This window comes from Tenrec ecaudatus, chromosome 2 (genome assembly GCF_050624435.1).
Source record: "Tenrec ecaudatus isolate mTenEca1 chromosome 2, mTenEca1.hap1, whole genome shotgun sequence".
In the NCBI taxonomy this organism is placed as follows: Eukaryota; Metazoa; Chordata; class Mammalia; order Afrosoricida; family Tenrecidae; genus Tenrec; species Tenrec ecaudatus.
Window position 1 is genome coordinate 63,012,844 of NC_134531.1, and position 25,615 is coordinate 63,038,458.

A 25,615-nucleotide genomic window follows, 5' to 3' on the forward strand; every position below is an offset into this window, starting at 1 on the left:
TCATATCTTACACTGTCCAACATTTCCCTTCATCCACTTTTCTGTTGTTTGACCCCCAGGGAGGAGGTTATATGTAGATCCTTGTAATTGGTTCCCCCTTTCTACCCCACCTTCTTTCCACTCTTCTGGTTTCGCCACTCCCAGCACTGGTCCTGAGGGGATCATCTGTCCTCGATTCCCTGTGTTTCCAGTTCCTATCTGTACCAGTGTACATCCTCTGGTCTAGCCGGATTTATAAGGTAGAATTGGGATCATGAGCGTGGTGATGGTGGGTGGGGCATTTAAGAACTGGAGGAAAGTTGTATGTTTCAGTGTTGTTACACTGCATCCTGACTGGCTAATCTCCTCCCTGCGACCCTTCTTTAAAGGGATGTCCAGTGCCCTGTAGATGGACTTTGGGTCCCCAATCTGCACTCCCCCTCATTCACAATGATTTGATTTTTTGTTCTTCAATGCGATGCCTGATACCTGATCTCTTTGACACATCGTGATCACACAGGCTGGTGTGCTTCTTCCACATGGGCTTTGTTGCTTCTGAGCTGGATGGCCGCATGCTTACCTTCAAGCCTTTAATACCCCAGACATAACTTTTGATAGCTAGGCACCATCAGTTTTCTTCACCACACTTGCTTATGCACCCATTTGTCTTCAGTGATTGTGTCCTTAAGGTGAGCCTCACAGAATGCCCAATTGTTAGAACAAAGTGTTCTTGTGTTAAGAGAGTACTTAAGGCCAATGCCCATCTGCTATTTTAATACTAAATTTACATAAGCACATGCCTGTATTTAGACCTCTATAAATGTCTTTTGCCTCCTAGTTCTCTTCTCTATTTCCTTTTACTTTCCTCGTCCCTCTATCATGCTCAGCCTTCATTTGGGTTTCAGTAACTCATCTGTGTTACATTGCCCTTGATCGAGCCCTGCCAGTCCTCTTACACCCTCCTTGCCACTGGTTTTGTTCCCTAGTCCGTGGGTTGGTTAACTCCACTTCATTTCCGCCCCCCCCCTTCTCCCATATCCCCCCGGAACCTTTGGTCCTGTTGTTTTCTCCTCCAGATTGTTTATCATTGTTTGTGTATGTTTTAAAGGATGGCCAGGGGTGTTTTTTTGTTGTTTTTTTTTTTGACATGCAGAAGAGTCCGATGCTTAGAATCGATAGTCTTAACTGTCAAAGACCAAAAGGGAGACTAAATACAGTTCCTTGGACCAGAGCTCAAACAGTGTTTGTTTATTTATTTTTTAAACAGTGCTTTTATTGATGATAAAAATGTTTAAATCTGTATTCTCTTAATTCTTTTTATACTATAGTAGCTACTGAGTACTTGAAATATGGCTAGCATAGTTGAGTTGCTGAATTTTAAGTTTTGTTTAAATTCAATTGCCATTTGTGACTATAGGCCACCATTGTGGACAGCACAGGTGTAGAGGAATGATGTAATGAAGAGAAATGGGAAAGGCTCCTGAAAGAAAACTGAGTTACCTTTAACATTTGAAAAGCCAGGGGATTTGGACTAAATGATAGGGACAAATTCTTTTCAAATCTATAAATAAATGGTTTATAGAGAAGTTTACAGGTCAAATAGATTGATACATGGAAAGAACTGCTTAATGCTTTAAATTCAGACAAAGCTAATAAGCACTAAGAATTACATTTGTGATTTAGCTGAAATGAATGTGATAAATTTACTTGTGCAGTTCTGAAAAAATTCAGGTGTGGCTCAATCATCTTGAGTGCTTTACACCATAAAAGACCAGGTGAGGAAAAAGGTGTACTAAAGTATTTCCACCGCTTTGTGATATGTTGAAGTGGTGTTAGCAATAAATTTTAGTCAGGTACCACAGAAGATGATGAATATAATGCAGATAAGTGATCTTGAGAGTAAATTATATGATGGAGGATAAATCAGATATAACATCTTGGAGGTGATTTATCTGACGCTTAACAGATTCATTGGGCAGAAGCTAGAACAGGAGCTTTCTAAACAGAAGAAATACCAAATAGCAAGACCCCAAGATGTGTTCAAAGAACAGCATGACCAATAAGTTTAATTGACACAGGGACGACTAGATAGGACACTAGTTTTATGGGGTTTTCAGGTCTTGGAAAGGAGTTTAAATTTTATTTTAACGTTAATTAGAAGTTATCAATGGATTTCAATCAGGGTTAAACAACAAGATTTGACATGTTTTTAAAAGATCATACTGACTGTGCTGACAAGTGAAATTTGATTTCATGCACTTGTGTTTTCACCTTGTGAAGTATCATCACTCAAGAGGAATTAAATCTTAGTAGTTTTATAACACTTAACAAATAGACAAAGCTCACCTTTTCCTGGAATCCTGAGTGGAAATGAACATGTTGATAGGTTCCTTTGAGAGATCTCTTTGTTAGTTCTGCCCCCATCTTCACGGTTGGGTGATGGTGATGGTCAGGTGGTTGCCTACTCTTTCCTGGCACCTACTAAGGGTGGGGACCCTGGTATTCCTCTCTGTGCAGGCTCTTCCTCTTTCCTCCTCCCCAGCTTCTTCCTGCCAGCCAGTAACTACATATCACCCCACCATTGCCCTGCAGCTTTTGCAACTGGACCGTTGTCCTGGGAGCCCTTGGTCTGTCATTTGGAAATGGCCACAGAGGGCACCCTCAGCTTAACTTCAGCTTCATGATAAATGCCAGAAAAAGAAATCGTCGACTTTTGATGTGACTTTACTCTGGTAATAATTAGAAGTACGTGTGTCTTAAAGTTAAGAATTCCTGCACTCCTTCCATTTATATTTTCATGTTAGTCAGTTCTCTTCAAGATTAAAGAATGCTACTTTTTTGTATTAATAAAAAACACATGTTTTTCTTTTCCCTTAAACACAGCTTGGCGTTTCACTTAGCAGTTTGGGAGCTATACCAGCAGCAGCGCTGGATCCCAACATTGCAACACTTGGAGAGATACCGCAGCCACCACTCATGGGAAATGTGGATCCTTCCAAAATTGATGAAATTAGGAGAACAGTCTATGTTGGAAATTTGAATTCTCAGGTAACTAATTTAAAAAGAAGCTGAGTGGTGGTAGTCATACTCCCACCCCCACCCCTTAGAAAGCTTACGGTAACGGAGGTGTCTTTTACCTGATTTTTTAAAAAAAAGAATGTAACTCATTAAAGGGTCACTTTATTTCCTCAGACAACAACAGCTGATCAACTACTTGAGTTTTTTAAACAAGTTGGAGAAGTGAAGTTTGTACGGATGGCAGGTGATGAGACTCAGCCAACTCGGTTTGCTTTTGTGGAGTTTGCAGACCAGAATTCTGTACCGAGGGCCCTTGCTTTTAATGGAGTTATGTTTGGAGACAGGCCACTGAAGTAAGAAACCTCACAATCTTTTGGAAATATTTGAAGTAATTTTGATATATTTGAGGCTTTAAAAAAAAAGAATAGTAATTGTCAATATGTGGAAAGGAAGACTGTTAATTACACATTCAGTGCATGAGATGCTTGTTGTATTTTACCCTTACACGTCTTAAAGTTGTATTGGAAGACAACTTATTTTTACTTCTATAAGGTCTAATTTGATGTTAATATTTTATACCCTACATAACAGTTGGATATACCTTATCATAAGTTATAACAAATCAGGTTGGCTTTGTATTGTGACTCTTAGCTAGTTAGACCATTTTACATGTGGGTTGAATAGAATCATTAGAACTCTGGTAAATTCACAACCCCAGGATGAAAATTATAACCAAATAGACATATTTAAGATCACACATGAGTTTTCAGGTTCTTTCACATTTTTGTTTTCCAAATGAAAAATATATGCAGCCTTCCAGGTACTCAACACCAGAAATCCATTTCACTTAGATTATTGAGACAAATGTAGTTCTGTCTGAATTTCAAATGTAGATAAACTTCCTTAGAGGATGTGATCAGGATTCTGGTGTTAAAGGATAAATACTGTTCATTGTGGATGCTTCCCAGTGCGGGAGGGACTAAACGGTTATCTCAGAACTTATTTATGTGCATCAGAGAAGCTGCTCTTGGCATAGTATGTATGAGGAAAGTTTTCTCAGCTTCCTTCTTCATTTGAATTTGTGTCTGGCTCTGCCGTGATCCAGGGTTGAGTAAAATGGTGTACATAATCCGAAGCTTCCTCTCATCTAAGTGCAGGTACTATCAACAAAATTTTATAATCTAGGACTAGCAATGACTCATTTTAATATTGGTGTCAAGATTTTAATTTATTATTGTTTTCACTGTCATCAAGTCAGTTCTGTCTCATAGCGATCCTGTAGTATTACCTCTTTTGGTTTCTGAGGCTGCAAATTTTTAGGGGAGCAGAAAGCCTTTTTTTCTAGTGACACAGCTGGTAGTTTTGAACTGTTGTCCTTGCCCTTAACAGCCCTCCGTGTAACCCATTACATTACCATATGTGGGAAAGCATTTGCTTGTTAGCAAAATCACTTTTTCTTTATCTCTTTACTTTTGGTTTTGTTAGAGATTATGGGTAGTGGGAAATAGGTGCTTAATTATGATTTTAGAGTTATTTGGGGCTGGTCTTCAAAAATAGCTTCATATTTATACATATAATGTAAATATTTGTTTCTTTTTTGTAAAATGTGTGTATTTGTTATCGCTAATGTTTTTAATTTAGAATAAATCACTCCAACAATGCAATAGTAAAACCCCCTGAGATGACACCTCAGGCTGCAGCTAAGGAGTTAGAAGAAGTTATGAAGCGCGTGCGAGAGGCCCAATCATTTATTTCAGCAGCTATTGAACCAGGTAAGACTATGGTGTTGTTACATAGGACATAGGTTAAAGATTATAGAAACTTAGAACTGGAAGGAATTTTAGAAATTATCTTTTTGGGCCCATCATTTTACAAAGAAGACTGAAACTCAAGACAGAGTAAGTGACTTATTCATGTCAAAGAACTACTTAGCCCTAACATTCTCTGCCCATGATACTGGATTAAGGTTCTTTAGCCTGAAGTGATCAGCCCTTTATATTTCAATAGCAAGATTAGTGCTCAAAACTAATTTGTTTGAAGAGAAATATATTTGTTATTCTGAAGTTAAAAGTAAGTACATTTGAAATACAAAAGTGTAATTTTAAAAATAGAAAACAGAGCCCTTGATTTATTTGGGGGGGGGGGGGACGGGCAGGGAATACAGATACCCTGTGGGCCCACGATAAGGGAATACCAGTTCTAATCAAAATAATTAAAAAATTCAGTGTAAGAGTGTCTAAAAGTGGTTTACATGTGAGCAAATTTTTACATTAGTCAACTCCAGCAAAATGCATGGGAAGGTACTAAAGATCAGTGTCGTAGGAATTTCAAACATGTTATATAATGGTACATTATGGCAGCAACAAAAATATTACGAACAGCTGTTTATAATCATGTGGTTTATATGTACTGCTGCAGGATGGCTGCACTCAACGAGTTTATGCAATCACTTTCTTGGATGTTTCTGAAGGATAATTGCACAGGAGGAGGATGTACAGAGAGTAGGCCCTTTGCACTATATGTGGTACATTCCACTTGTGCCTGATTATTAACTGGGATCTTTAATTGTTCTGAGCTTACACTGCAAAGTGGTTTTTTCCTCCCAGAGTCTGGAAAGAGCAGTGAAAGAAAAGGCGGTCGATCTCGTTCGCACACTCGTTCAAAATCCCGGTCTAGTTCAAAATCCCATTCTAGGAGGAAGAGATCACAGTCTAAACACAGGTGAGACTGTCTAATAACATGTAAGTTTTCCATTTTGTATTTTAAATAGTTGAAATTTTGAGTTTTTGTAAAAAATGAAAATAAAAATTTTAGCAGGATTTACTTGGAAATGTGATCATTAAATACTCTTGGTTGTTTTTAAAAAAATATTGTCATAGTACTGTGGTTAATAATGGCATTTTGTTTAGGGGAATATTTACAGTTTTTTAGTATTCTATGTAATTTTCAGTTGTGGAAGTTCTATTTAAGGAGACTGTGTTCCTGAATTTTATTTTTTTAGGATAAACTAATCTTTACATAGAATTAACAGAAATAGGTTTTGCTATTATTGGGAAAACGGGACATATTTAGTAGCAGTACTGAAGTTACAAGTTTTCGGTCCTATCGCTCCCCCTCCCCCACCTCATTAGAGCTCAGTCTAGGGCTGGGTGCCCCGCCCACCTCATTAGAGCTCAGTCTAGGGCTGGGCGCCCCGCCCAGCTATTGTTTTCAAGCAATTAATTACCTGTCTGCAGTACTAAATGTCAAAAGTGCACTTAAGCCTTTGATAAGCTTACAGGAATAAGCCTCTTTGCCCACTTTTGGATCTAAAGCCCAGGAGAATGTATGTGTACCTTAAGTCCAATGTTATGTTTTTTTATCTTATTTTTGAGCATAGGTCTCTCATTTTAATATTCTTCTACCTGTCCTTGCTGTGTGTTTGACCCTGAAAGTTTCTCACATGTCAACTCGAAGTACCATTATAATTTGGAAACCTCTTCAGAATTTGGTGTAAAGGGACGGATGTTTGCCGTCTTTCAAGGGTGTAGTTAGGGAATGTAAACAACGTGTACACAATCTGCTGTTGTGTAGTCTCATGGTAACCTTATATGACAATGTCGAACTGTCCTGTAGGGTTTCCAAGACTATACATCTCTCTAGAAGTAGACTGCCATCTTTCCTGCGAAGTGACTTGGGTTCAAACTGTCTACCTTTCATGGGCAAGTGCCGAACCACTGTGCCACCTAAAAATAGGGATCGTGAATCTCAGTTGCGTGTCATGTGTATACATTTTCATACTCATCATCTAGAGAAGTAGAACAGAAGCATATGTGTGTGCTTCTACGTGTGCGTGTGGAAGTGTTAGAGGTGGGCGAGGGCTTTGAAACCGAGGAGGAAAGAAGCAAGTCTGACATCTGTGGGGCTGCACCAGCACGTCCTTTCTATTCCATTTGGAGGGGTGCCCGGACTGGGAGGGGGAAATTTGTTTTTAGTTTAACTCTTGGTACTATACGATATGATCGGTATTGGTAGAAGGAAGGCCAGAGTGTTCCTTAGAGGCATAATGGCAAGACTTGGTCTTACATACTTTGGACATCCTGTCATGAGAGACCAGTCCCTGGAGAAGCACATCCTGTTTGGTAAAATGGAAGGGGGTGTAAAAGAAGGAAGGCCCTTAGATGACTTGACAGCAGTGGCTCCATCAGTGGGCTTCAGGCATAGGAACAAACGTGAGCATGGTACAGGAGCAGGCAGGGTGACTGAGAGTTGGAGCCGACTCGATGGCACCTGACAACAGTTAGTTATTGAAGGATGATTTCTTTGTGGTCTTGATTTACAAAAACTCTGGGAATGTGGTTTTACCACCTTCCTCAAAGATCTTGTAGTAAGACATTTTTAGGACCAGTGAAGCAGGTTGTTTTGTGTAAAAGGAGTCCAGTTAGTTAGGGTTGCAGCAGATGCATGAAGGAAGTGGTAGAGAAGCAGCAGGAGTACTGGACCAGACCTGTCTCCAGGGTCTGACAAGAGGTGTGAAGGTGAAGATCTAGGAAATCGAAAATTGAGCACGGTAGCTACCACTTCTTGGAGTAAAAACAATGTGTCATAAACAGCATTCTCTACTTTTATATCAAGGTTCTGCAAGTCCTTACAGTGGCCACACAGAATTCAGAGACAATATTCATGTTTAACAGTCTTATTAAGGAAGTTAACAGGTTGAAACACAGGCAAGAACTATTCAGGATACAGTTGCTTAGTCAGGACATGTTACAAAGTTCTTTCAGGACAGCTGATAAGTGCCCAGAGAGGGTATACCTGTAAGCCTCAACTCAAAGGCATTCAGCTCAAATCCTAGAGATAACCCACTTCAATAAGCGTCAGCCTGAAGGCACTCAGCTCCACTCCTGTGGGTCAGCAAGCACAGCTCCTCCAAATAAGTCCCCAAAGGCACCTCACTCCACAAACCAGCTTCTTGCCCAGAAGCACTCAGCCTGTCTTGCTTTCCTGCTTGTGTTTCTTGGTCTGTCTCCTGGTTTGCTGTTGCTTTTCTGATGTCGAACTGTCATTTGGATCTAGGAGGTTCACTGCACAGGGATTTTCTGGGTCCATAGCATGCACTCCTCTTCTGACTTGCTGGTCGTGAGAGCTTCCCTTGGGCTTCTCAGAGGGCTCATCCTGTACCCTGTAGGATGGCAGAATATGAGGAGGTACACCCCCCCCGACACAATTTTTTTCAAAACATTGTATTTAATTTTCTTTTACCAAACAACCTTAACACCTTCAAACTACTCTCCCTTACATTGGTGAAATCTGTGATTTAATCTTGGAAACATTTTTAAAACTCATCTGCTCAGATAACTTGACAGCACCTACCTTGTTTTTTTCTTCACTTATAAGTTGTCAAATCACTGTCCTTTCATGTCCCTCTCAATTTGCGGAATGAAGTCTCATGGAGCAAGGTCAAGTGAGTAAGATGAGTAGAGTAAGAGAGGTATGCTGTTTTTGACAAAAACTGGTGCACTGAGATGGTTGGGTTAGCAGGTGCGTTGTAGCAAATCTAGTCCCCTGCCTGCCACACATCAAGCCTTTTTTGTCACACACTGTTATGCATTCTTTTCAGACTCTCTAAATAGAAAGTTGATTAACATTGATTAACAGTCTGACCCGGTGGAATGAAATCCAAATTCATTATCCCCCTGACATAAAAAACAAAACAAATGAGTGTAATTTCTTTTTGGGTACTCCCACACTAACTGTTACTCACAGGTGAATCCTGTCAGGGTCTTCCCCACCTACTTAACCAGACCCATTCATGGCAAGATTGGTAGGAGCTACAGGAATTGGCTAGAAGAGCCACATTTAGTAACTCACTCACTTTTGCAGGCCAGCCGTGGCGCTTCTAACACTTCCCCTTTATTTTTTTATTTTTAAATTTTTGTTTTATTTTAACAATTTATTGGGGCTGATACAATTCTTTTCACAGTTCATACATATACTTACATCAATTGTATAAAGCACATCTGTACAGTCTTTGCCCTAATCATTTTTTTTTCTCTTTTCTTCTGCACTTCCCCTTTCATGCTAGCAATGCACATGAAGGATAAATGCTCCCTACTCGTTTAATTGCTGAAGTGATTCACTCCCTTGCATTTGAACCTCATTTTGTGTTGAGTACGTGATCTGTGATTCAGATCTAATATACCAAAACTCATTCACTGCCATCCAGTTGATTCCTTTCCAAGGCTGGGAAAACCAAGACCATAATATTATTGCTGTCTCGATAAGTTATGTGGAGTCTATTGTTTTTTTGTTTTTCTAAATTAATAGCAAATGAGATTTAGCTATCTACTTTAAGGTTTTCCTTAATTTAAGCATTTGCATGGGAGCTTCTTTAAAGCCAAATTTGAATTTTAGTCAAATTTGAAGCTTGTTTTTTATTTGTAGGCAAGCATTCAAGTAGATCTGTGTAATTAAATAGCAAGAGGAATTACTTTCTATGTGCTACTGGGTCTTGTAAAATGGAAAGGAAGGGTATAAAGTCTATAAGTTATAGAAACTTTAGGTCTATGAACAAATTCAGAAAGGACAAATTATTTTTAAAGGGGAAATACTTTCTTAGCTAAAATCATGCTGCCTTAAAGAATGTTGGCTTGGAACCATCTGAAGGAGACCTTAGCAGTGAAGGCGGCAGGTTTTAGGTTTTTACTTTTCCTTTCCTGCTCATGGGAGTCGTTCCCCTCAAGTTTGACTCTGGAGCATGCCTTAGCAGACATGGATGAATTGCCAGGAAGTTTTGTTTTTGAAGGCTGATCCTTTTCAGCATCCTCCGAAGCTTCTGCACTCACCCACCCCTTATCTCCTTCCCCTGTCCCTCCCCTTCTGTGGTAAGAGGAGAGAACAGATTTCTTGTCTCTGTGGCCTTGGCTAGGGTTGGAAGGACGCTGTATTTGTCCCATGTCCAGCTAAATTTTGATGTGTGTCTGTGTGTGTGTGTTGTGTGTTTCTTCATAGACAGTGTTAGAAAAGATGGGTAGTACTGTAATCGTTGCATTTTTAAGTTAAGTAGCATTTACAGACCAGTATAAGAACTATAAGATCTTTTACAATGTTTTAATGGAAAACAGCTGGTTTACAAATGAAGTTTGATTCAACATATTGGTAAGTTTGGCTTTTATTTACAGTTTAATTTTAAAATGTAATTTTACAAATTATACAAAAAGAACAACTTCTGATAAGTTAGCTTTATCTTTAGTTGGGTAAGTTTTCTTCTTGACTTGTAGTTCTGCTTACAGCATTTTTAATCAGAAAACTTGAGGGCTACTAACAAGTGAGAAAAAACATGAATGAGAAGACTTAGTGTCAATATTAAATAGAAAAATTACCTTTAAAACTCTGAGGACCCTCAGGGTAAGTCAAGTGGGAGACCAAATGATCAGGAATCGACTTCTTCATTAATAATAATAACAATATTATTATTATGCCTTGCATTTTTAAAATGAGTCTCTGTTTAAGCTCAGAATTCACTGGCTTAAAATAAAAACTGGGGGGAAATGAGCAGCTGATATTAAGGGCTCAAGTGGACGGCAAATGTTTTGAGAATGATGATGGCAACAAATGTACATATGCGCTTGACACGATGGATGTATGTATGGATAGTGATAAGAATTGTACGAGCCCCTAAGAAAATAATAGAAAAGAAAAGAAAAACTTCATTTGTGTTTTTTAAGACGGCTAATCAGAAATATTATGACTTTGTAAAGTACATAGGATCAAAGACACTTTAGAATACTATCCTTATGTGCATGTCTGTAAGTGGATTTAACATGTTCTAAGTTTAGCAGTGTTTCTTCATTCTTACTGCATGACCCTCCTGTGTCCTTTAGTCCAAGCCATTGCTGTTGCTTTGGTTCTGACCCAGCGGTCCTTTATGAGGTTTCCAAGATGGTAGATGGGAGCAGACAACTTTCCTCTTTGTCCTGCATGTGTCTCTTAGGTTACTAGAAATAAAGATTTCAACACAACATGAATTATCTTCTTGTATTACAAATATGGTACTAAAACAGATCTTTAAGGCCAGATAATAACTGAGGTGAACAGTTTAGCTGAAAATGAGTGCTTGGAAAACACTTCTTGGGTAACCGAAAATTGTGTTTCAGAAACAATATTTTATCAACAGATTGTAGAGTTTTATGATTACCCTATATCTCAAGTATAGACCTCTACTTTTATGTGTTCTTTTACATGTGTTTGAGTTTTAACTTAAATGTGTAAAAACTTAATTCTCAAAAGGATTTTACTGTAAACTTTAATTTAAATTATAAGTAAAATGGGAAATGATCATATTGCAAGCACATTTTTGGAATTTTTTTGACTTTCTTGGTGAAAAACACTTAGAAATTTACACTTAGAATAATTGGTTAATAATAACTATAGTATTGAGAGTTTGGGACATTTACTGTGTGTCAGACTGGTAGGCAATTTTTTTTTACATCAAATTTAATCTTAATAACAGCCCTAGAGGACATAGATTGAGTTTTTACTCCCCTTTATAGTTGAAGACCATAGACTTTGAGAGGTAACCAACTAGTCTAATTTCACATAGCTCAGTGTGTGTCCTACCCCAAAGCCCATATGTCTAATGTGTATAGTCTTTCATTGAAATGGTAATAGTTTCTAGGAAACCTCATGAAAAAAAAGTACTTTATAAAGCACTGCAGTGTCAAAAGAAGAGAGGGCTAATGAATTTTAAGGGTGAGAGAACTTCAAATTTATGGTAAAAATTAATTTTTTTCTCAAAAGTTCCAGTAGAGTGAAAGTTTCCTTTAATAGCTATGTTCATACTTCTAAAACCAAGGCTTTGCAAACCCAGCATTTGGGTTTTTGTTTGGCGCTTTTACTCACAGGTAGTAATTTTTATCTTCCTGTCACGCAAGTGCCAGCATTAGTTACTATGCATTCTCTTAATGTATTTGTTACGACGGATAGCACTCAGCCCTAGCCCCCATATCACCACAATCCCTGTCATGACGAGTCATGATCAAAAGCAATCATATTGGTATGCAAGTCAGGTTCTCTTCTTTTGAGTGAGAGACAGTTTTATGATAAGAAAACATGCACTGTGTAGAGATTTATACGAACCTGAGCTTTCTTATACTAGCAAAAGAAAATCACTTCTGGAAATACTAAGTCTAACATAAAATAAATTATTTTTTTCAATTTTTGTGTTCTGATCGATGAAATATCTGGTAAGGTGTTCCGTAAGTAAGTTTTATTTAATATAACCTAACTGAAGTGTCATATAATAGAGAGGTTTTAAATATTGATACATGCTATTGAGTTGTGTTTTAAAATTTATATTAGAAAGACATCTTTGTTTTAGTTCTAATAATAAATTTTTATATTCTAACAACTTGTCTTCCTTTAGGAGTAGATCCCACAATCGGTCACGCTCAAGACAGAAAGATAGGCGTAGATCTAAGAGCCCACATAAAAAACGCTCTAAGTCAAGGGAAAGGCGGAAGTCGAGGAGTCGCTCACGGTGAGGTGGAGGGAATTAAGAATAAATAACTCTTTGTTGGCTTTATGTTAAAAATCTATTGTTTAGTATTCTAAGGAGAGAAATAAAGCTTTCTCTTTGTTTTGGTAATCTAGAATTAGTATTGATTGCCGATATGAATCAGCCATTTAATAGCTTCATGCACACGAGTGATGTAGAAACATGCCTATGAAATGTGTAGCCTTGCAAATTGCTTTGTACTGGAAAGAGAGAAGAATCTTTTTTGAGGATTTGGCGAGGTAGTATAATTTTTGGTGTGAATTTATTTTATTTTTGTTTGTTTTTAAAGGGACAAGAGAAAAGACACTCGAGAAAAGATGAAGGAAAAGGAAAGAGTGAAAGAAAAAGATAGAGAAAAGGAGAGGGAAAAAGAGAGGGAGAGGGAAAAGGAACGGGACAAAGAGAAGGACCGGGGCAGAAACAAAGAGAAAGACCGGGAGAAGGACCGGGAGCGAGAGCGGGATAAAGAACATGAAAAGGAGCGAGAGAAAGAGAAAGAGAAAGAACCGGACAAAGACAAGGACCGGGAAAAGGACAAGTCCAAAGAGACAGATGAGAAAAAAAAGAAGGAGAAACAATCCAGAACACCACCCAGAAGTTCCAATGCATCCAGAAGATCGCGAAGTTCCAGCAGGTTGGCTACTGTTTAACGTAGTTGGGCTTGCTTTTACTGATGGCAAAGGAAAGCACACATTTTCTTTTCGATTCTTTTTTAAAATTACTGTTGGGATTTAATACACATATCATATTTCAATCACCTCAAGTAGATTGTCCAATTGCTACCACGGGTAGTTTCCAAACACTCTCTTTCTACATGCTCTCTTTGACATTGTCCTTTTACCCTCGACCCCTTCACTGACCCCCTCTCCCCCTCAGACCCCTTGTTCTACTTGCTGTCCTTACAGGTTCATCAGTCCTGGCTTTCATCTAATGAAAAATGGAAAAGCATGTAACAGCTTCAAGAGGGTGACTTCCATTGACATAATACCTATGTGATACACTCTAATATGAACAAACAAAAACAATACAGTACAAACCAAAAATACAGGGGATTTGGAAATCAGGTCAGGTCCAGCCTGCATCATAAGGTGGTGGGGTGGGGTGGGGTGGGCGGGGTAGATCTACTAACAAAGTTTTAATTGTCCAGGTCAGATGGAAGGCATGTATTTTTTTAATCGTTTTATTAGGGGCTCATACAACTCTTATCACAAGCCATACATATATTAATTGTGTAAAGCACATTTGTACATTCATTGCCCTCATCATGCTCAAAACATGTGCTCTCCACTTAAGCCCCTGGCATCAGGTCCTCATTTTCCCCCCTCCCTCCCTGCTGCCCCCTCCCTCACGAACCCTTGATAATTTATAAATCATTCACCCACTTGTCTGTTGTCTGTCCCCCAGGGAGGAGGTTCCATGTGGTTCTCCCTTTGCACCCCCTCCCTCCGCTGAAAGCATGTCTTTCGGTGAGCTGGAGGAGACCCTCTGTGCAAGTGCTAATCTGCAGGGCGGCAGTGCCAGACAGGCCCCCGAGCTGCAGGGTCAGCATCTCCTAGGGAAGAGACGGCCTCTGGTGCCCGTCGTATTGGAATTTATGAAGAAGAGATGAAATTGGACAAAGGTTTTGAAATTTTTTGATAATCCTTAGTATTCCACTGTTCTTCTGTTTTTATTTAGGCATGTGGGATGGCACAGGCAAGTGTTTTAATGAAAATACACAAGAGCTGACCTTGGTGACTTCATACTTTTTTAATGGGTGACAACTGTAACTCACGAAATAATTTTAAAACTTGACATATTTATCTTTTTGTCATCGAAGTAATTTTTATATCTGCTTTGTTGAATATATGATTACAAATTTGTCAGTTTTAAAGGATTTGTGATTTTCTTATGATTATTCTCTCAATTTATTAAAAGGCATACTGCCACCAGGTGGTAGCAAGCTGCCATAGTAACAACTGCAAAATGAGGACTCTTCCTTGAGATTATTTAAACCACATCCATCTCCCTAAATAATACCAGGACCATAAATAAATGGGTTAATTTATGTTAATGATATCTTTAAGAGTATTATAAATTTTTTTCACAATTTCTAAAGATGTTTTAGAATGATTTTTTAGTAGGAAATAATTTTTGAGATGAAAGACTTATCTTTAGTACTTAACTCGAGTTTTAGTAGCTTATTCTTTTTAAGCATTTTATTGGGGGCTTGCACAACTCTTCACAATCCTTACATACATATATTGTATGTCAAGCAAATGTATACATTTATCTTTGATTAGTTAATAAAAAGAATTATAGGAATTTATCAAATGCTTTATTAAGTGCCAGCCACTGTGTTTTAGCAGAGTTATTAAGCTTTATGTAATACTTATCAGAGGCTGTGACCATCACTTAAAATGAAAGGAAACAAGTTGAAAGGAAGGGGGTTCACCTGCTCTATACTTTACTATTGGCAATATTGAGGAGACTTCAAAAAGTTTTGAATATAATCTTGTCATTTCATTTTGCCACCAACTTTTGAAGTCCCCTTGTAATGAGTAGCTCCTTTCGTGTGTTTTCAAGACTGAGTATTAATGGCGGAGCTCTACTGGCATAGTGCTTACATGTGTCCTCTTAACTGCAAGGTCAGCAGTTTGAAACCATCAGCCAGCTCCATAGGTAAACAGATAGATGAGACTTTCTACTCCTATAAATAGTTATAGTCTTGGGAACTCAGGCTTAATATGATCAACAATGACTTGACAATGAATTGTTCTGTTATTTAATTTTTAGTATAAAAGCATTGAGAATTCTCCAGCCAATATTTAAAACCACCCACCGCCCCAACAAAACAAAACACCACAAAACCAAACCCATTTGCCATTGAGTTGAATCTGACTCAAAGTCACCCAGTCGCAGTAGGACAGAGGAGAACTGCCTCTGGAGTTTCTGAGACTGTAACTCTTCACAGGAGCAGAAAGCCTATCTTTCTCCTGAAGAGTTGCTGGTCATTTTCACAGTAATTAAGTTGAAGTGAGACTGAAAATAAATACAAGAGGGCTTTCAAAAGTTAATGGAGAAATTCTATTTTTAATTCCATTTTCCATGAACTTTTGGAAACTCCCTTGTAGATTTTTTCACATTGAATCAAAACTGAAAAATCAAGCTTACTGCGGACTTTATTTATAGATAAGTTGAGCCTTCTGCCTGGGGCTTTACTGAACATTCTGTTGGTTGTGCATCTCATATGCCTGTATGCTCGCTGCATAATAACTTGAATTTATTTTTTCTGATTTTGGAATGTTTTATCATAGGCTGCTAAGTCATTTGATTTTGAAGAAAGTTTCACATGTTCCACATTCATTTCTAAATAGATTTGCAAGTAGGTCTATAGAATAAATGCTGACCAACATTAATTCATAAATATTTAGCAATTAGGTTTTATACTTTCAGAAGAGTTTGTTAAAGTTACTTTTAGCATTTTTCTACTTTTCACATACCCTGATTCGTTTAGTAAATGGGTAATATGCATTACCTCCATTTTCCTGTTGAAAAGCTTGAGAGACCGGTTAATTAACTACTAAGGGTGAGAGTAAAATTTTAATCTCTTTAATATCATTTTATTGGGGCTCATACAACTCTTATCACAATCCACACATACATCACTTGTGTAAAGCACACAAAGGCACTGATGCTAAGAAGATTTTTATTGTGCTTTTTATAGAGTGACTTTGACTGAGTGGAATGTTACCTAACTGTCCATTTAGAGTTCTTGAGCTCTTCTGTGTTTTTTTCCTCAAGTGTTTTATTGGTAGATAATCATGCCAATGTCTACCACACATTGGGACGTTACTTATTTTAGTACTTGACAGACTAAACATTTAGCCACGTTGTTTTATTAGCATGGGATAATATCCTGAGGTGGTAAGGTTTTGAAATTCTCACCACCAACAAGAAATGGCACTTGGAACCATCTGGCCACTGTTAATGAGGACTCAATGTCAGATTTTTTTATATATTCATCATTTAATAAATATGTTCTCATTCCTCATTCTTTGAATTAGTTACATGATAATGAAGTTCATTGTTTTGAATTTGAGCAGTTACAAATGATGTAATTTAGAGCCTACTTAATTTTCTAATATTTGCAAGGCAAAACTTTTATAATGCGGTTTCTTTGACATGTTTAATTATTTTAAATATACCTATGGAGTCTGTTTATGTTTTAAAGAGTTTTAAATTAATTGAGCAATATTAATATGAGGGTACCCAAAAAACTCCAGAAAACACCCACTGCTGGCCAGAGCTTTCATAACATACATGTTTCCCGTTGGGCCGAGCAGGAGGCAACACGCTCTGAGTTAGTGCACTCTGTGGGAAGTTTCTCTGGTCACAGTGGGGTTTTTTGTTGTTGTTGTTCATCTGTCCTGGATTCCCTGTGTTTCCAGTTCCCATCTGTACCACTGTGCATCCTCTGGTCTAACCAGGTTTCCAAGGAAGAATTAGGATCATGATAGTTTGGTGGAGGAAGCGTTTAAGAACTAGAGGAAGGTTGTGAGTTTCATTGTTGCTACACTGAACCCTGAGTGACTCATCTCCTCCCCACTACCCCTCTGCAAGGGATGTCCAGCTGTCGACGGATGGGCATTGGGTCCCTAACACGTGCTTCCCTCATTCACGATATGATCTCCCCTCCCTCCCCACCTTTGTTGTTGAAACCTGGCCCCTCGGCCCTTCATGATAACACATGTTGGTGTGCTGCTTCCATGTGGGCTTTGTTGCTTCTGGGCTAGATGGCCGCTTGTTTACTTTCAAACCTTTAAGTCCCCAGATGCTATATCTCTTGATAGCTGGGCACCATCAGCCTTTTCACCACACTTACCTATCGGGTTTTTTTTTCACCAAAACAGCTTTGCCCAAACCTTGTTTTTGTGATTTCAGAGAATAGCATATGGCTGTGAAGTTTTGTTTCCTGTTTAGGACAATACAGCAGAAACTGCTGTGGTGTTGAACACAGCCTACAAGCATAGCACTAGGAGAAGAGCTCGAGTGTATGAGTAGGTTTCTTGTTGCAGAAAAGGTGAAATGTCGATTGATCACAGACTTCCTTCTGGACATCATCAACTTTCCAAAAGGACAAAAGGGTCGACTGGTAGTGCATTTGGAGTTTGTTCTACCATTGTCAGACTGTTAATCAGCTCTATTTAGCTGTTTTGAAAAGATAGCATAACTGTGTGACCAAAAAAAAAAAAAGGCCCGATTTGTGGCAGACCGGATTGGTTTTGCTACCATGACAATGCACCTGTTCACACAGCCATCTCAGTATGCCAGTTTTTGGCAAAAAAAACCCAGCATGCCTTTCTTGCCCCACTTACCTTACTCATCTGACCTCACTCTGTGAGACTTCTTTTGTTTCCATGAAACAGCAATTTTAAAAAATCATTTTATTAGGGGCTCATACAACTCTTATCACAATCCATACATACATCCATTGTATGTCAAGCCATTTATTTGTACATTCATTGCCCTCATCATTCTCAAAATATTTGCTCTCCATTTAAGCCCCTGATATCAGCTCCTCATTTTTTTCCCTCCCTCCCTGCTCCCCCTTCTCTCATGAACCCTTGATAATTTATGAATTATTATTACTTTGTCATATCTTGCCCTGTCTGACGTCTCCATTCACCCACTTTTCTGTTGTCCATTCCCCAGGGAGGAGGTCACATGTAGATCATTGTAATCGGTACCCCCTTTCCAACCCATCCTTCCTCTATGTTCCCAGTATTACCACTCATATCACTGGTCCTGAAGGGATCGTCCGCCCTGAACTCCCTGTTTCTGGTTCCTATCTGTATCAGCGTCCAGACTTGTCAGGTAGAATTGGGATCATGATAGTGCGAGGTTGGGGTGTGGGAAGGACAGCAATTTTAACGATACAGAAGAAGTGAAGGGAAAAAAGAGGGAGATACTAAACAAATGAATTTGAAAAATGTTTCCAAGAATGCAATCATAGATTCAACAAATGTATTAAGGTTAATGAAGGTGATAGGGTTGTTTTGTAAAAATAAACCCAAACATATAGCTGTGTGTTTTTAAAAATTATTTTTGCTTTTTGAGGTGGTGGTATCCCTTCCTAGAAGAATGATAAGTTGTCAGGGAATGCCTGGGTCTAGAAAGTTCATATTGTCCTAGCTAACTTACCTTTCGGGTTTTTTTTTTTTTTAAGATAAGATTCTGCTACATTGTTAGAATCTACAGTGGGACAACAAGTAATTAAATATTTTTTTTGACATATCTTATTCCAATAGATCCCTTCCCATACAGTTCTCTTGTTCAATCCCATCAGGTGGGGTGATACAATTATCAATGCTGTCAGCACCCACAATCACACACAAGCTTGCTATCGTACTCTCGGAATCTTTATTTCTGTAACTGTCTATGAGTGGTCATCTATCTTGACTGGCATGTACTGAACAATAATGTACAAAAGAACATGCAAGTATAACAATGGTTAGTGAGGTATGTCACATGAGCTTTGATAGTAAGGGGAGGAAATCTCAAAGCACTAGATCCTCTGTTACATGAGGCCCTTCTAAGAGGGACTGTCTAATTGTCTTGATGGAGTACGTCCCCACTCCTCTTCATGTTGGTTGCTTACCTCCCAGTTCTTGACAACAACCTGCTACCTTGTTATAATCCACAGTGGGGCAACAAGTAGCAGGATACTTTAACAAAGGATTTGATGAGCAAAAAATAAGCTTTTGCTGTTGAGAAAGTACTTATTTTAACGTAAGAGAATATTAAGCATTTGTTAGTGTTTTTACTACTTAGACAATTCTTGTCCAAATAAAGGAAAACTAAGTCCTTTAGCTTTTCTAATAGGAAGTCTTAGAAAGTGGTTTCATAAGCCAGTGTGCTACACGTTTCATAATTTGAGCTACACTAAAATAATATGCTCATAAAAGACCTGTGTTCTCCTTGTCTCGTAAAGGAGACTATTCTCTTGGGGACATCAGGAACATTTTGCTTTTATTTATTTGCATTGCCTTTTATCTCAGTTGCTTTGCTTGAAGAATGATAATATCTCTGGTGTGTAGGGACAGGCGGCGGCGGAGGAGCAGGAGCACCTCCAGATCACCAAGGGCTTCAAAAACCGTCAAGCGGAAATCTTCTAGGTCTCCATCCCCGAGGAGGTAGGTGGAAAACATGAGCTATGTATAAATAACGGAGTAGCGAATAATTATGGTAAATTAAAAAGACTCTTCTCTGTTCATGTTATTTTTTAAGTGATTCATTAGCATGATTCAGAAATCCAAATGATATAAAAAGTTATACAAATCAAAAGTAACTCCTAGTACTTTTTCCTACATCCTTTTTGTACAGATAACAAGATGAGAATTGAAGTTTCATTTTTATGTTTTCTGTACAAAAGGTAACATACATTGCTCACTGACCATAACTGCTCAAGGATGATTCCTATGAGGCCAGAACCTCCCCATCCTTGTTTATCTTGTTTTGACACCAGCCATCCTTCCCATGACACTCGTCTTCGCTGCCAGCCGCAGGATTTGTTGCAGTGCTCACGCAGAGCTCAGCAGACACTGCTTAGGATTAAGAGATTTACTAGGGAAGTTAGCAGGCTCTACAGCAGGATCAAGGACATGGGTGCAGCCCCTTTCTTGGCCATGCTAGCAGGTGCAACTTTTATCGGCTCCTCCTCCTCCTCCTCCCCTTAACCATTCATCCCCTTGCATCAGTCTGCCCTGCATGATAACAAAAGTGCTAACAAAGCTCCTTTAGCCCCTTAGCAAGCCATCTGGGAAACCCCATGCTCTGTTTCATGGTCTGGCCTCTCCTGCTCAGTCCTGTAGTCTCGGTGCTGCAGCCTCTGCTGCCTTGGCTATTTCCGGCAAGGATCTCACATACTGGTTACTCTTCTTTCTTGAGGCCATGGGATTCTTCGTCTCTTCTAAATGGTTCACTTCTACCATCCAGACTGACAAAACTGACCCTTCCCCAAGTTAAGTGTCTTCTTGTATCCCTTTGTTTGCAGGCTCCCACCCAGTCATTTGATGGGAATTAGACTATGGTTAGAAGATGCTTAGCAAGTAATTTCACTTCATTACATTCCCCTTCACATTTACTAGACATTAGAACTTCTTTTGGGGAGATAGAATCTAATCTGTAACAGTCTGTATTTTCTGAACTGCAAAAGAATGGATAAAAAGTTCCTTAAAGGGGGAACCGATTACAAGGATCTACATATAACCACCTCCCTGGGGACCGGACAATAGAAAAGTGGGTGAAGAGAGATGTTGGAAGGGCAAGATATGACAAAATAATACTTTATAAATTATCAAGGGTTCATGAGGGAGGGGGAAGCGGGGAGGGAGAGGAAAAAAAATTAGCTGATGCCAGGGGCTTAAGTGGAGAGCGAACGTTCTGAGAATGATGAGGGCAATGAATGTACAAATGTGCTTTACACAATTGATGTATGAATGGATTGTGATAAGAGCTGTATGAGCCCCTAATAAAATGTTTTTTAAAAAAATTAAAACATAAATAAAAAACAAATGTTTACTGTTTTTAAAAAAAGTTCCTTAAAAGGCTTGGAACTTGTTCCACTGATCTTATGTTTATTTTTCTATTATTCATAATTATCAGAAAAGAGTTCCGTATCCTGTGTTATAGGCTGGCTTTTAATAAGAAAGGGGTGCCTTTCTTAAATATAAGGGCTTTTTTTTTTAATGGAACATTTACTTACTTGGTGTTCTGCTTAAACTTTGCTCATGAATCTGTATAATAAGCAGGTGATACAGTAGGTTATTTGATTGTTGTTCCAAACTGTGCTAGTAGTCATTTGGGACCCTCTTGGATTCTTTGTTTTGTTTCTTTCTGCTTATTCATTTAATGATTTAAATAAGCTTTTTAAAAAAACATCCAACTCTTATCACAATCCATACATACATCAGTTGTGTACAGCACATGTACATTCATTGCCCTCATCATCCTCAAAACATTTGCTCTCCACTTAAGCCCCTGGAAAAAGCTTATTAACACTATTTGGTTTTTATTTTAATTATATTTTGTGTGTGATGGCCTCTGTAAGAATAACTTTAAAAATTATTTGGAGATAGGGTTACTTAATTGGCTATTTTAAGTTGGTGTGTTTATAAAACCCATTGATATGTTACTTGGTTAAGCCAGTTTAAGATACTCTGCTAGGAATATTTCGAAAAAATATAAATAGGTATTTAATATTTTAGAAATTAATTGTATATTTTCAAATTTTTAAAGCAGAAATAAGAAAGATAAGAAGAAAGAAAAAGAGAGGGAACACATCAGTGAACGAAGAGAGCGAGAACGGTCAGCCTCTGCGAGAAAGAGTTCTAATGACAAAGATGGAAAGGAGAAGTTGGAAAAATCCAATACACCACTTAAAGTGAGCCACCATCATTTATTGACTGCTTTAAAGAATTTGAGAGGAACAGACGGTTCTCTTTTTTTTTTTCTCAAGGGGAGCACGAGCACAGTCCCCCACTAACAAATTACCCAGTCGCGTTTCCCACATCTGAGGACATTGCAGGGTCAGTATATGGGTTCTCGGTTCTTGTAAAGAGTTACAGACGCTGAGACCCACGGAAGCACCTTGTACTGTCAGTTCACTATGAGTCGACATTGACTGAGAGGTAGTGAATTTTTAAATACCGTATATACTCAAGTATAAGCTGAGTTTTTCAGCACATTTTTAGTGTAGTTTTTGTGGTCAAATTAGGTGCCTCGGCTGATTTTTAGGTCAGCTTATACTTGAGAATATATGAGAATTAATAGTTAAGATTGTTTCTTGCATAGATAATCTTTTAGAGTAAAAACTTAAGGGTCACAAATGTCTTATTGTCGTTAACATATAATATATAATTAAGTTTACTTAGAGTAATTAAAGCAGTTAATATATTCACCACACCAACTTTGAAAAAGTTCCTTAAATTTTTTTTTAAATATTTCATTTTTGCTGAAAGAATATACTGCACAACAAGTTCTCATTTAACAATTTCTACACCTCAGTAACATTGGTTAGATTCTTCAGTTTGAGCAACATTCTCATATTTTTATTTGCTTCACTCCTACCAGTTCGGACTTACTGCTGTACCCAGACTGCTCATGTATGTGCTTCAGAGGTTTTTAAAAAAAATTTTAAGTACTTGTATACTATACCAGATCTCCTTTTTCCCTTGTATCTTTATGTTAGTAAATTATTTTAATTGTGAGATCCAGAGCATCATCTTAAAGTTTTATTGACTCATAATGATCTTTTTCATCGTCAACTGATGTTGGATATTTACTACCCATTTACTATGCTCCAAGCAAGTAAGGTTCTACATGTCCTGTTTGTTTTTTAAAGTGGGACAGCATTCAGGTTGTTCTTCAGTAGCCTTTTCAAGAGAAATTCTGATGTCTTTTCCACATCACATACCTGTCATGTCGCCTCGTTTGTATTTGGGAATCATCTCACTCTTTTCAGTAAAATCCCCCCTTTTCAAGTCTGCCTACAACATTGAACACTTCCTTAGAATTTTTGTTCCCTACAGTATTGTAATATCTATAAATTGTCCATCTTTTATGAGAAGCATAAGGACAAGTTGGTATAGATTTGCATATTTTTATATGAAAGGGTAATGGAGAAAATAGCCAGTTTTATTAACTTGTAAGAAATAAAAGGATTTTAAAAATAGCCATATGTAAGAGTATTAGCTGGGAACTCTTGAGGAAAGTGTTACATGTGTATTTTAATATTTGTTGTAGGAGAAGGAGCACAATAAGGAACCAGACTTAAGTGCAGACAAAGAAACTGATGACAAGAAAACCCCGAGGACCGAGGAAAATCAAGTACAGCAGAATGGGAATTGTCAGCCAAATGAAGAAAGCCCCTCTGCAAAAGTAGAAGCAGTATAGATCCAATTCTGCACTCAACCTTGGAATCACATCCACAGCTTTAATTCTCTCAACAAGATGTAGACTGGTAGGAAATCCAATCAAACATGCAACTATGAACTAACAACTTTTTCAGTTGTTAGTTGACTGAGTGACCATCTTGTTATTGAGTAAGGAAATAAAGCATGGACATCATGAAAATTACAGATGTTACCCAAACTCCTCATCTTCTGAAGTCTGTGCATTTCCATGGTGGTTGACATACTTGTCATGTGGTTTGTTCGTGTTTGCCAAGAACGATTGCGAATAAATGGACTCTCAAAGATCCAAATTTGTACTCTCCATGGAGACTAGAAGTCAGCATTGAAGGCTCTTTCAAGAAAAAGCTAACAAACATGCTAGTTACTGAATTTTGTATGTTTTACTTTTTAAAAAATTTCGTTATATACAGTTTAATGATGTGCTTGAAATGGTGCAAATATATCCACATTCTTGTAAGTGCAAAGTATGTAAGAAGTTGTAACACTTCACAGGATTTACAGTGAGTGTGTTAAATTCTCACTATTGTGTTTTCTTTTGCTTCCTGTTTAGGACAGTGGTTTTTCTTTAAAATAGTTTTACAAACTAAAATTGCTTAAATATGTGGATTAGAAAACAACTGGCAATGCATGCTGCTGTTCTGTTGCAAAAGGAAGAGCAATTGTGTTGAATGCTAATAGCAGAACATGAGTACTCAGTGTTTTCAATCGGTCTCCCCATAAAGTGAGCATTTCCCTTTGAACTTCCTTTACATTTCCAAGCCTTTTATGAATAATACTACAGCATGTCTTGTCAGCTGTAGGTGGCAAAGGCGCCCTCATAAAAAGGGAACTGGGTTTTCAAAGTGGGCTATGGGAGCACAAGCGGAAGCTTTAGTGCCTTCTAAACGTGGTATACTGTTTTTCTAGAGTTTTTTATGTGCTGTCACTTCTTTATTCACATGGCACATGGATGGGTATTCTGTTGACACCCATAGGGAAGTGTGCACGTGGTATATGCACCAAGAGCTTACTCAGCTTACCTATGTGAGAGGGAAGCCTTGTTTTCAAGAATGCCTAGAGCTTAAAAGAGAAATGCAGTTTTGGGACCATCAGTTTTATACTGTGATCATTGAAAATGAAGCATGTTCTTATTTTACTTAAAGGAAACCCTGTAGTTACCAACATTGGATGGCCTTAATTCCTCTCAATCATTTTCTCATAAATGATGTTCAGAAATTTTATCTAAAGGGAGGACTGTCTATGAGGGGGCTCCCAAAAGTTTGTGGAAAAATTCCATTATGTTTGAATTCCCTTTTCCCACAGACATTTTGAAAGTTGCCTCTTAGATGCGATTACTTATCTTATGTTTAAGGATATGTTTACTTGAGTTTAAAAAACATAGGTCATCCGTCCTTAGGCTCACTTTTTGCAGAAAGTGTGTAAATAGTAAAATGGTAACATTGCCAGTGTTTCCTCAAAACTTTAAATAACTCACTATTTCAGAACTGTTCATTATTGTTACATTTCCAAAAATGTCATTACCTTTTAATTAATGTGTTATTTAAAAAATCAAGTATAATTATTTTAATGGAACTTAATACAATCAAATTACTCAGTTGCCTTACCTCATGGGAATAGTACTTTTAGAGTTTAAAAGGCTGGGTAGGAATATGTTGATTACTTGTTTTCTCCTTGATTTTTCTTTAATGTTAATACAATTGGAACTTAAGTGTGTGGTGGAGGACCGAGAATATTGTCCTTCTTGTAATGAAGCTGAGTTTGATTATGAAGCTGCTTAATCACTCTTCATATGTTCAGAATTTGCGTGATTGCACGCGCAGTGTGCTTCCCCCCCCCCTTTTGGTCACTGTACATTAAAATTTTGGGAAATGCTTTACTGTGTAAAGTATAGATTATAGATGGTCATTTTAATCATTCAACCACATGCGGTTGGCTAGTAAACAGTGTATTCTGATACAAGAATGCTTGGGTGCATATGAAATGATTGTGAAGGAATGTGTGTCTTGCATCAACAGCTGTCTTAATTTATGATATGTACGTAGAATAGAGAAAATGTTGGAATCTTTGTTATTTTTAGTACTTTCTTTAATAAAGCTAAGTATTTTAGAGGAAAGTATTTGTTTATGTA

The 25,615-nt window shown here is 37.9% G+C and overlaps 1 protein-coding gene across 3 annotated transcripts in view; it reads left to right on the forward strand.

Annotated features, from left to right (window-relative positions):
* SREK1 (splicing regulatory glutamic acid and lysine rich protein 1) overlaps positions 1–25,359 on the forward strand; it is a 43,681-nt gene extending 18,322 nt beyond the window's left edge. For 2 of the 3 annotated variants that reach the window (XM_075541109.1, XM_075541111.1), the window contains exons 4-12: positions 2,863–3,027; positions 3,172–3,350; positions 4,639–4,769; positions 5,604–5,718; positions 12,401–12,514; positions 12,822–13,166; positions 19,612–19,707; positions 21,812–21,956; positions 23,318–25,359. In XM_075541109.1, coding sequence (XP_075397224.1) covers positions 2,863–3,027; positions 3,172–3,350; positions 4,639–4,769; positions 5,604–5,718; positions 12,401–12,514; positions 12,822–13,166; positions 19,612–19,707; positions 21,812–21,956; positions 23,318–23,467 — 1,440 coding nt within the window. In that variant the 3' untranslated portion in view covers positions 23,468–25,359. The remainder of the gene's footprint in view (positions 1–2,862; positions 3,028–3,171; positions 3,351–4,638; positions 4,770–5,603; positions 5,719–12,400; positions 12,515–12,821; positions 13,167–19,611; positions 19,708–21,811; positions 21,957–23,317) is intronic. The other variant, XM_075541110.1, reaches the window with a different exon arrangement.
* Positions 25,360–25,615: the final 256 nt, after the last annotated feature.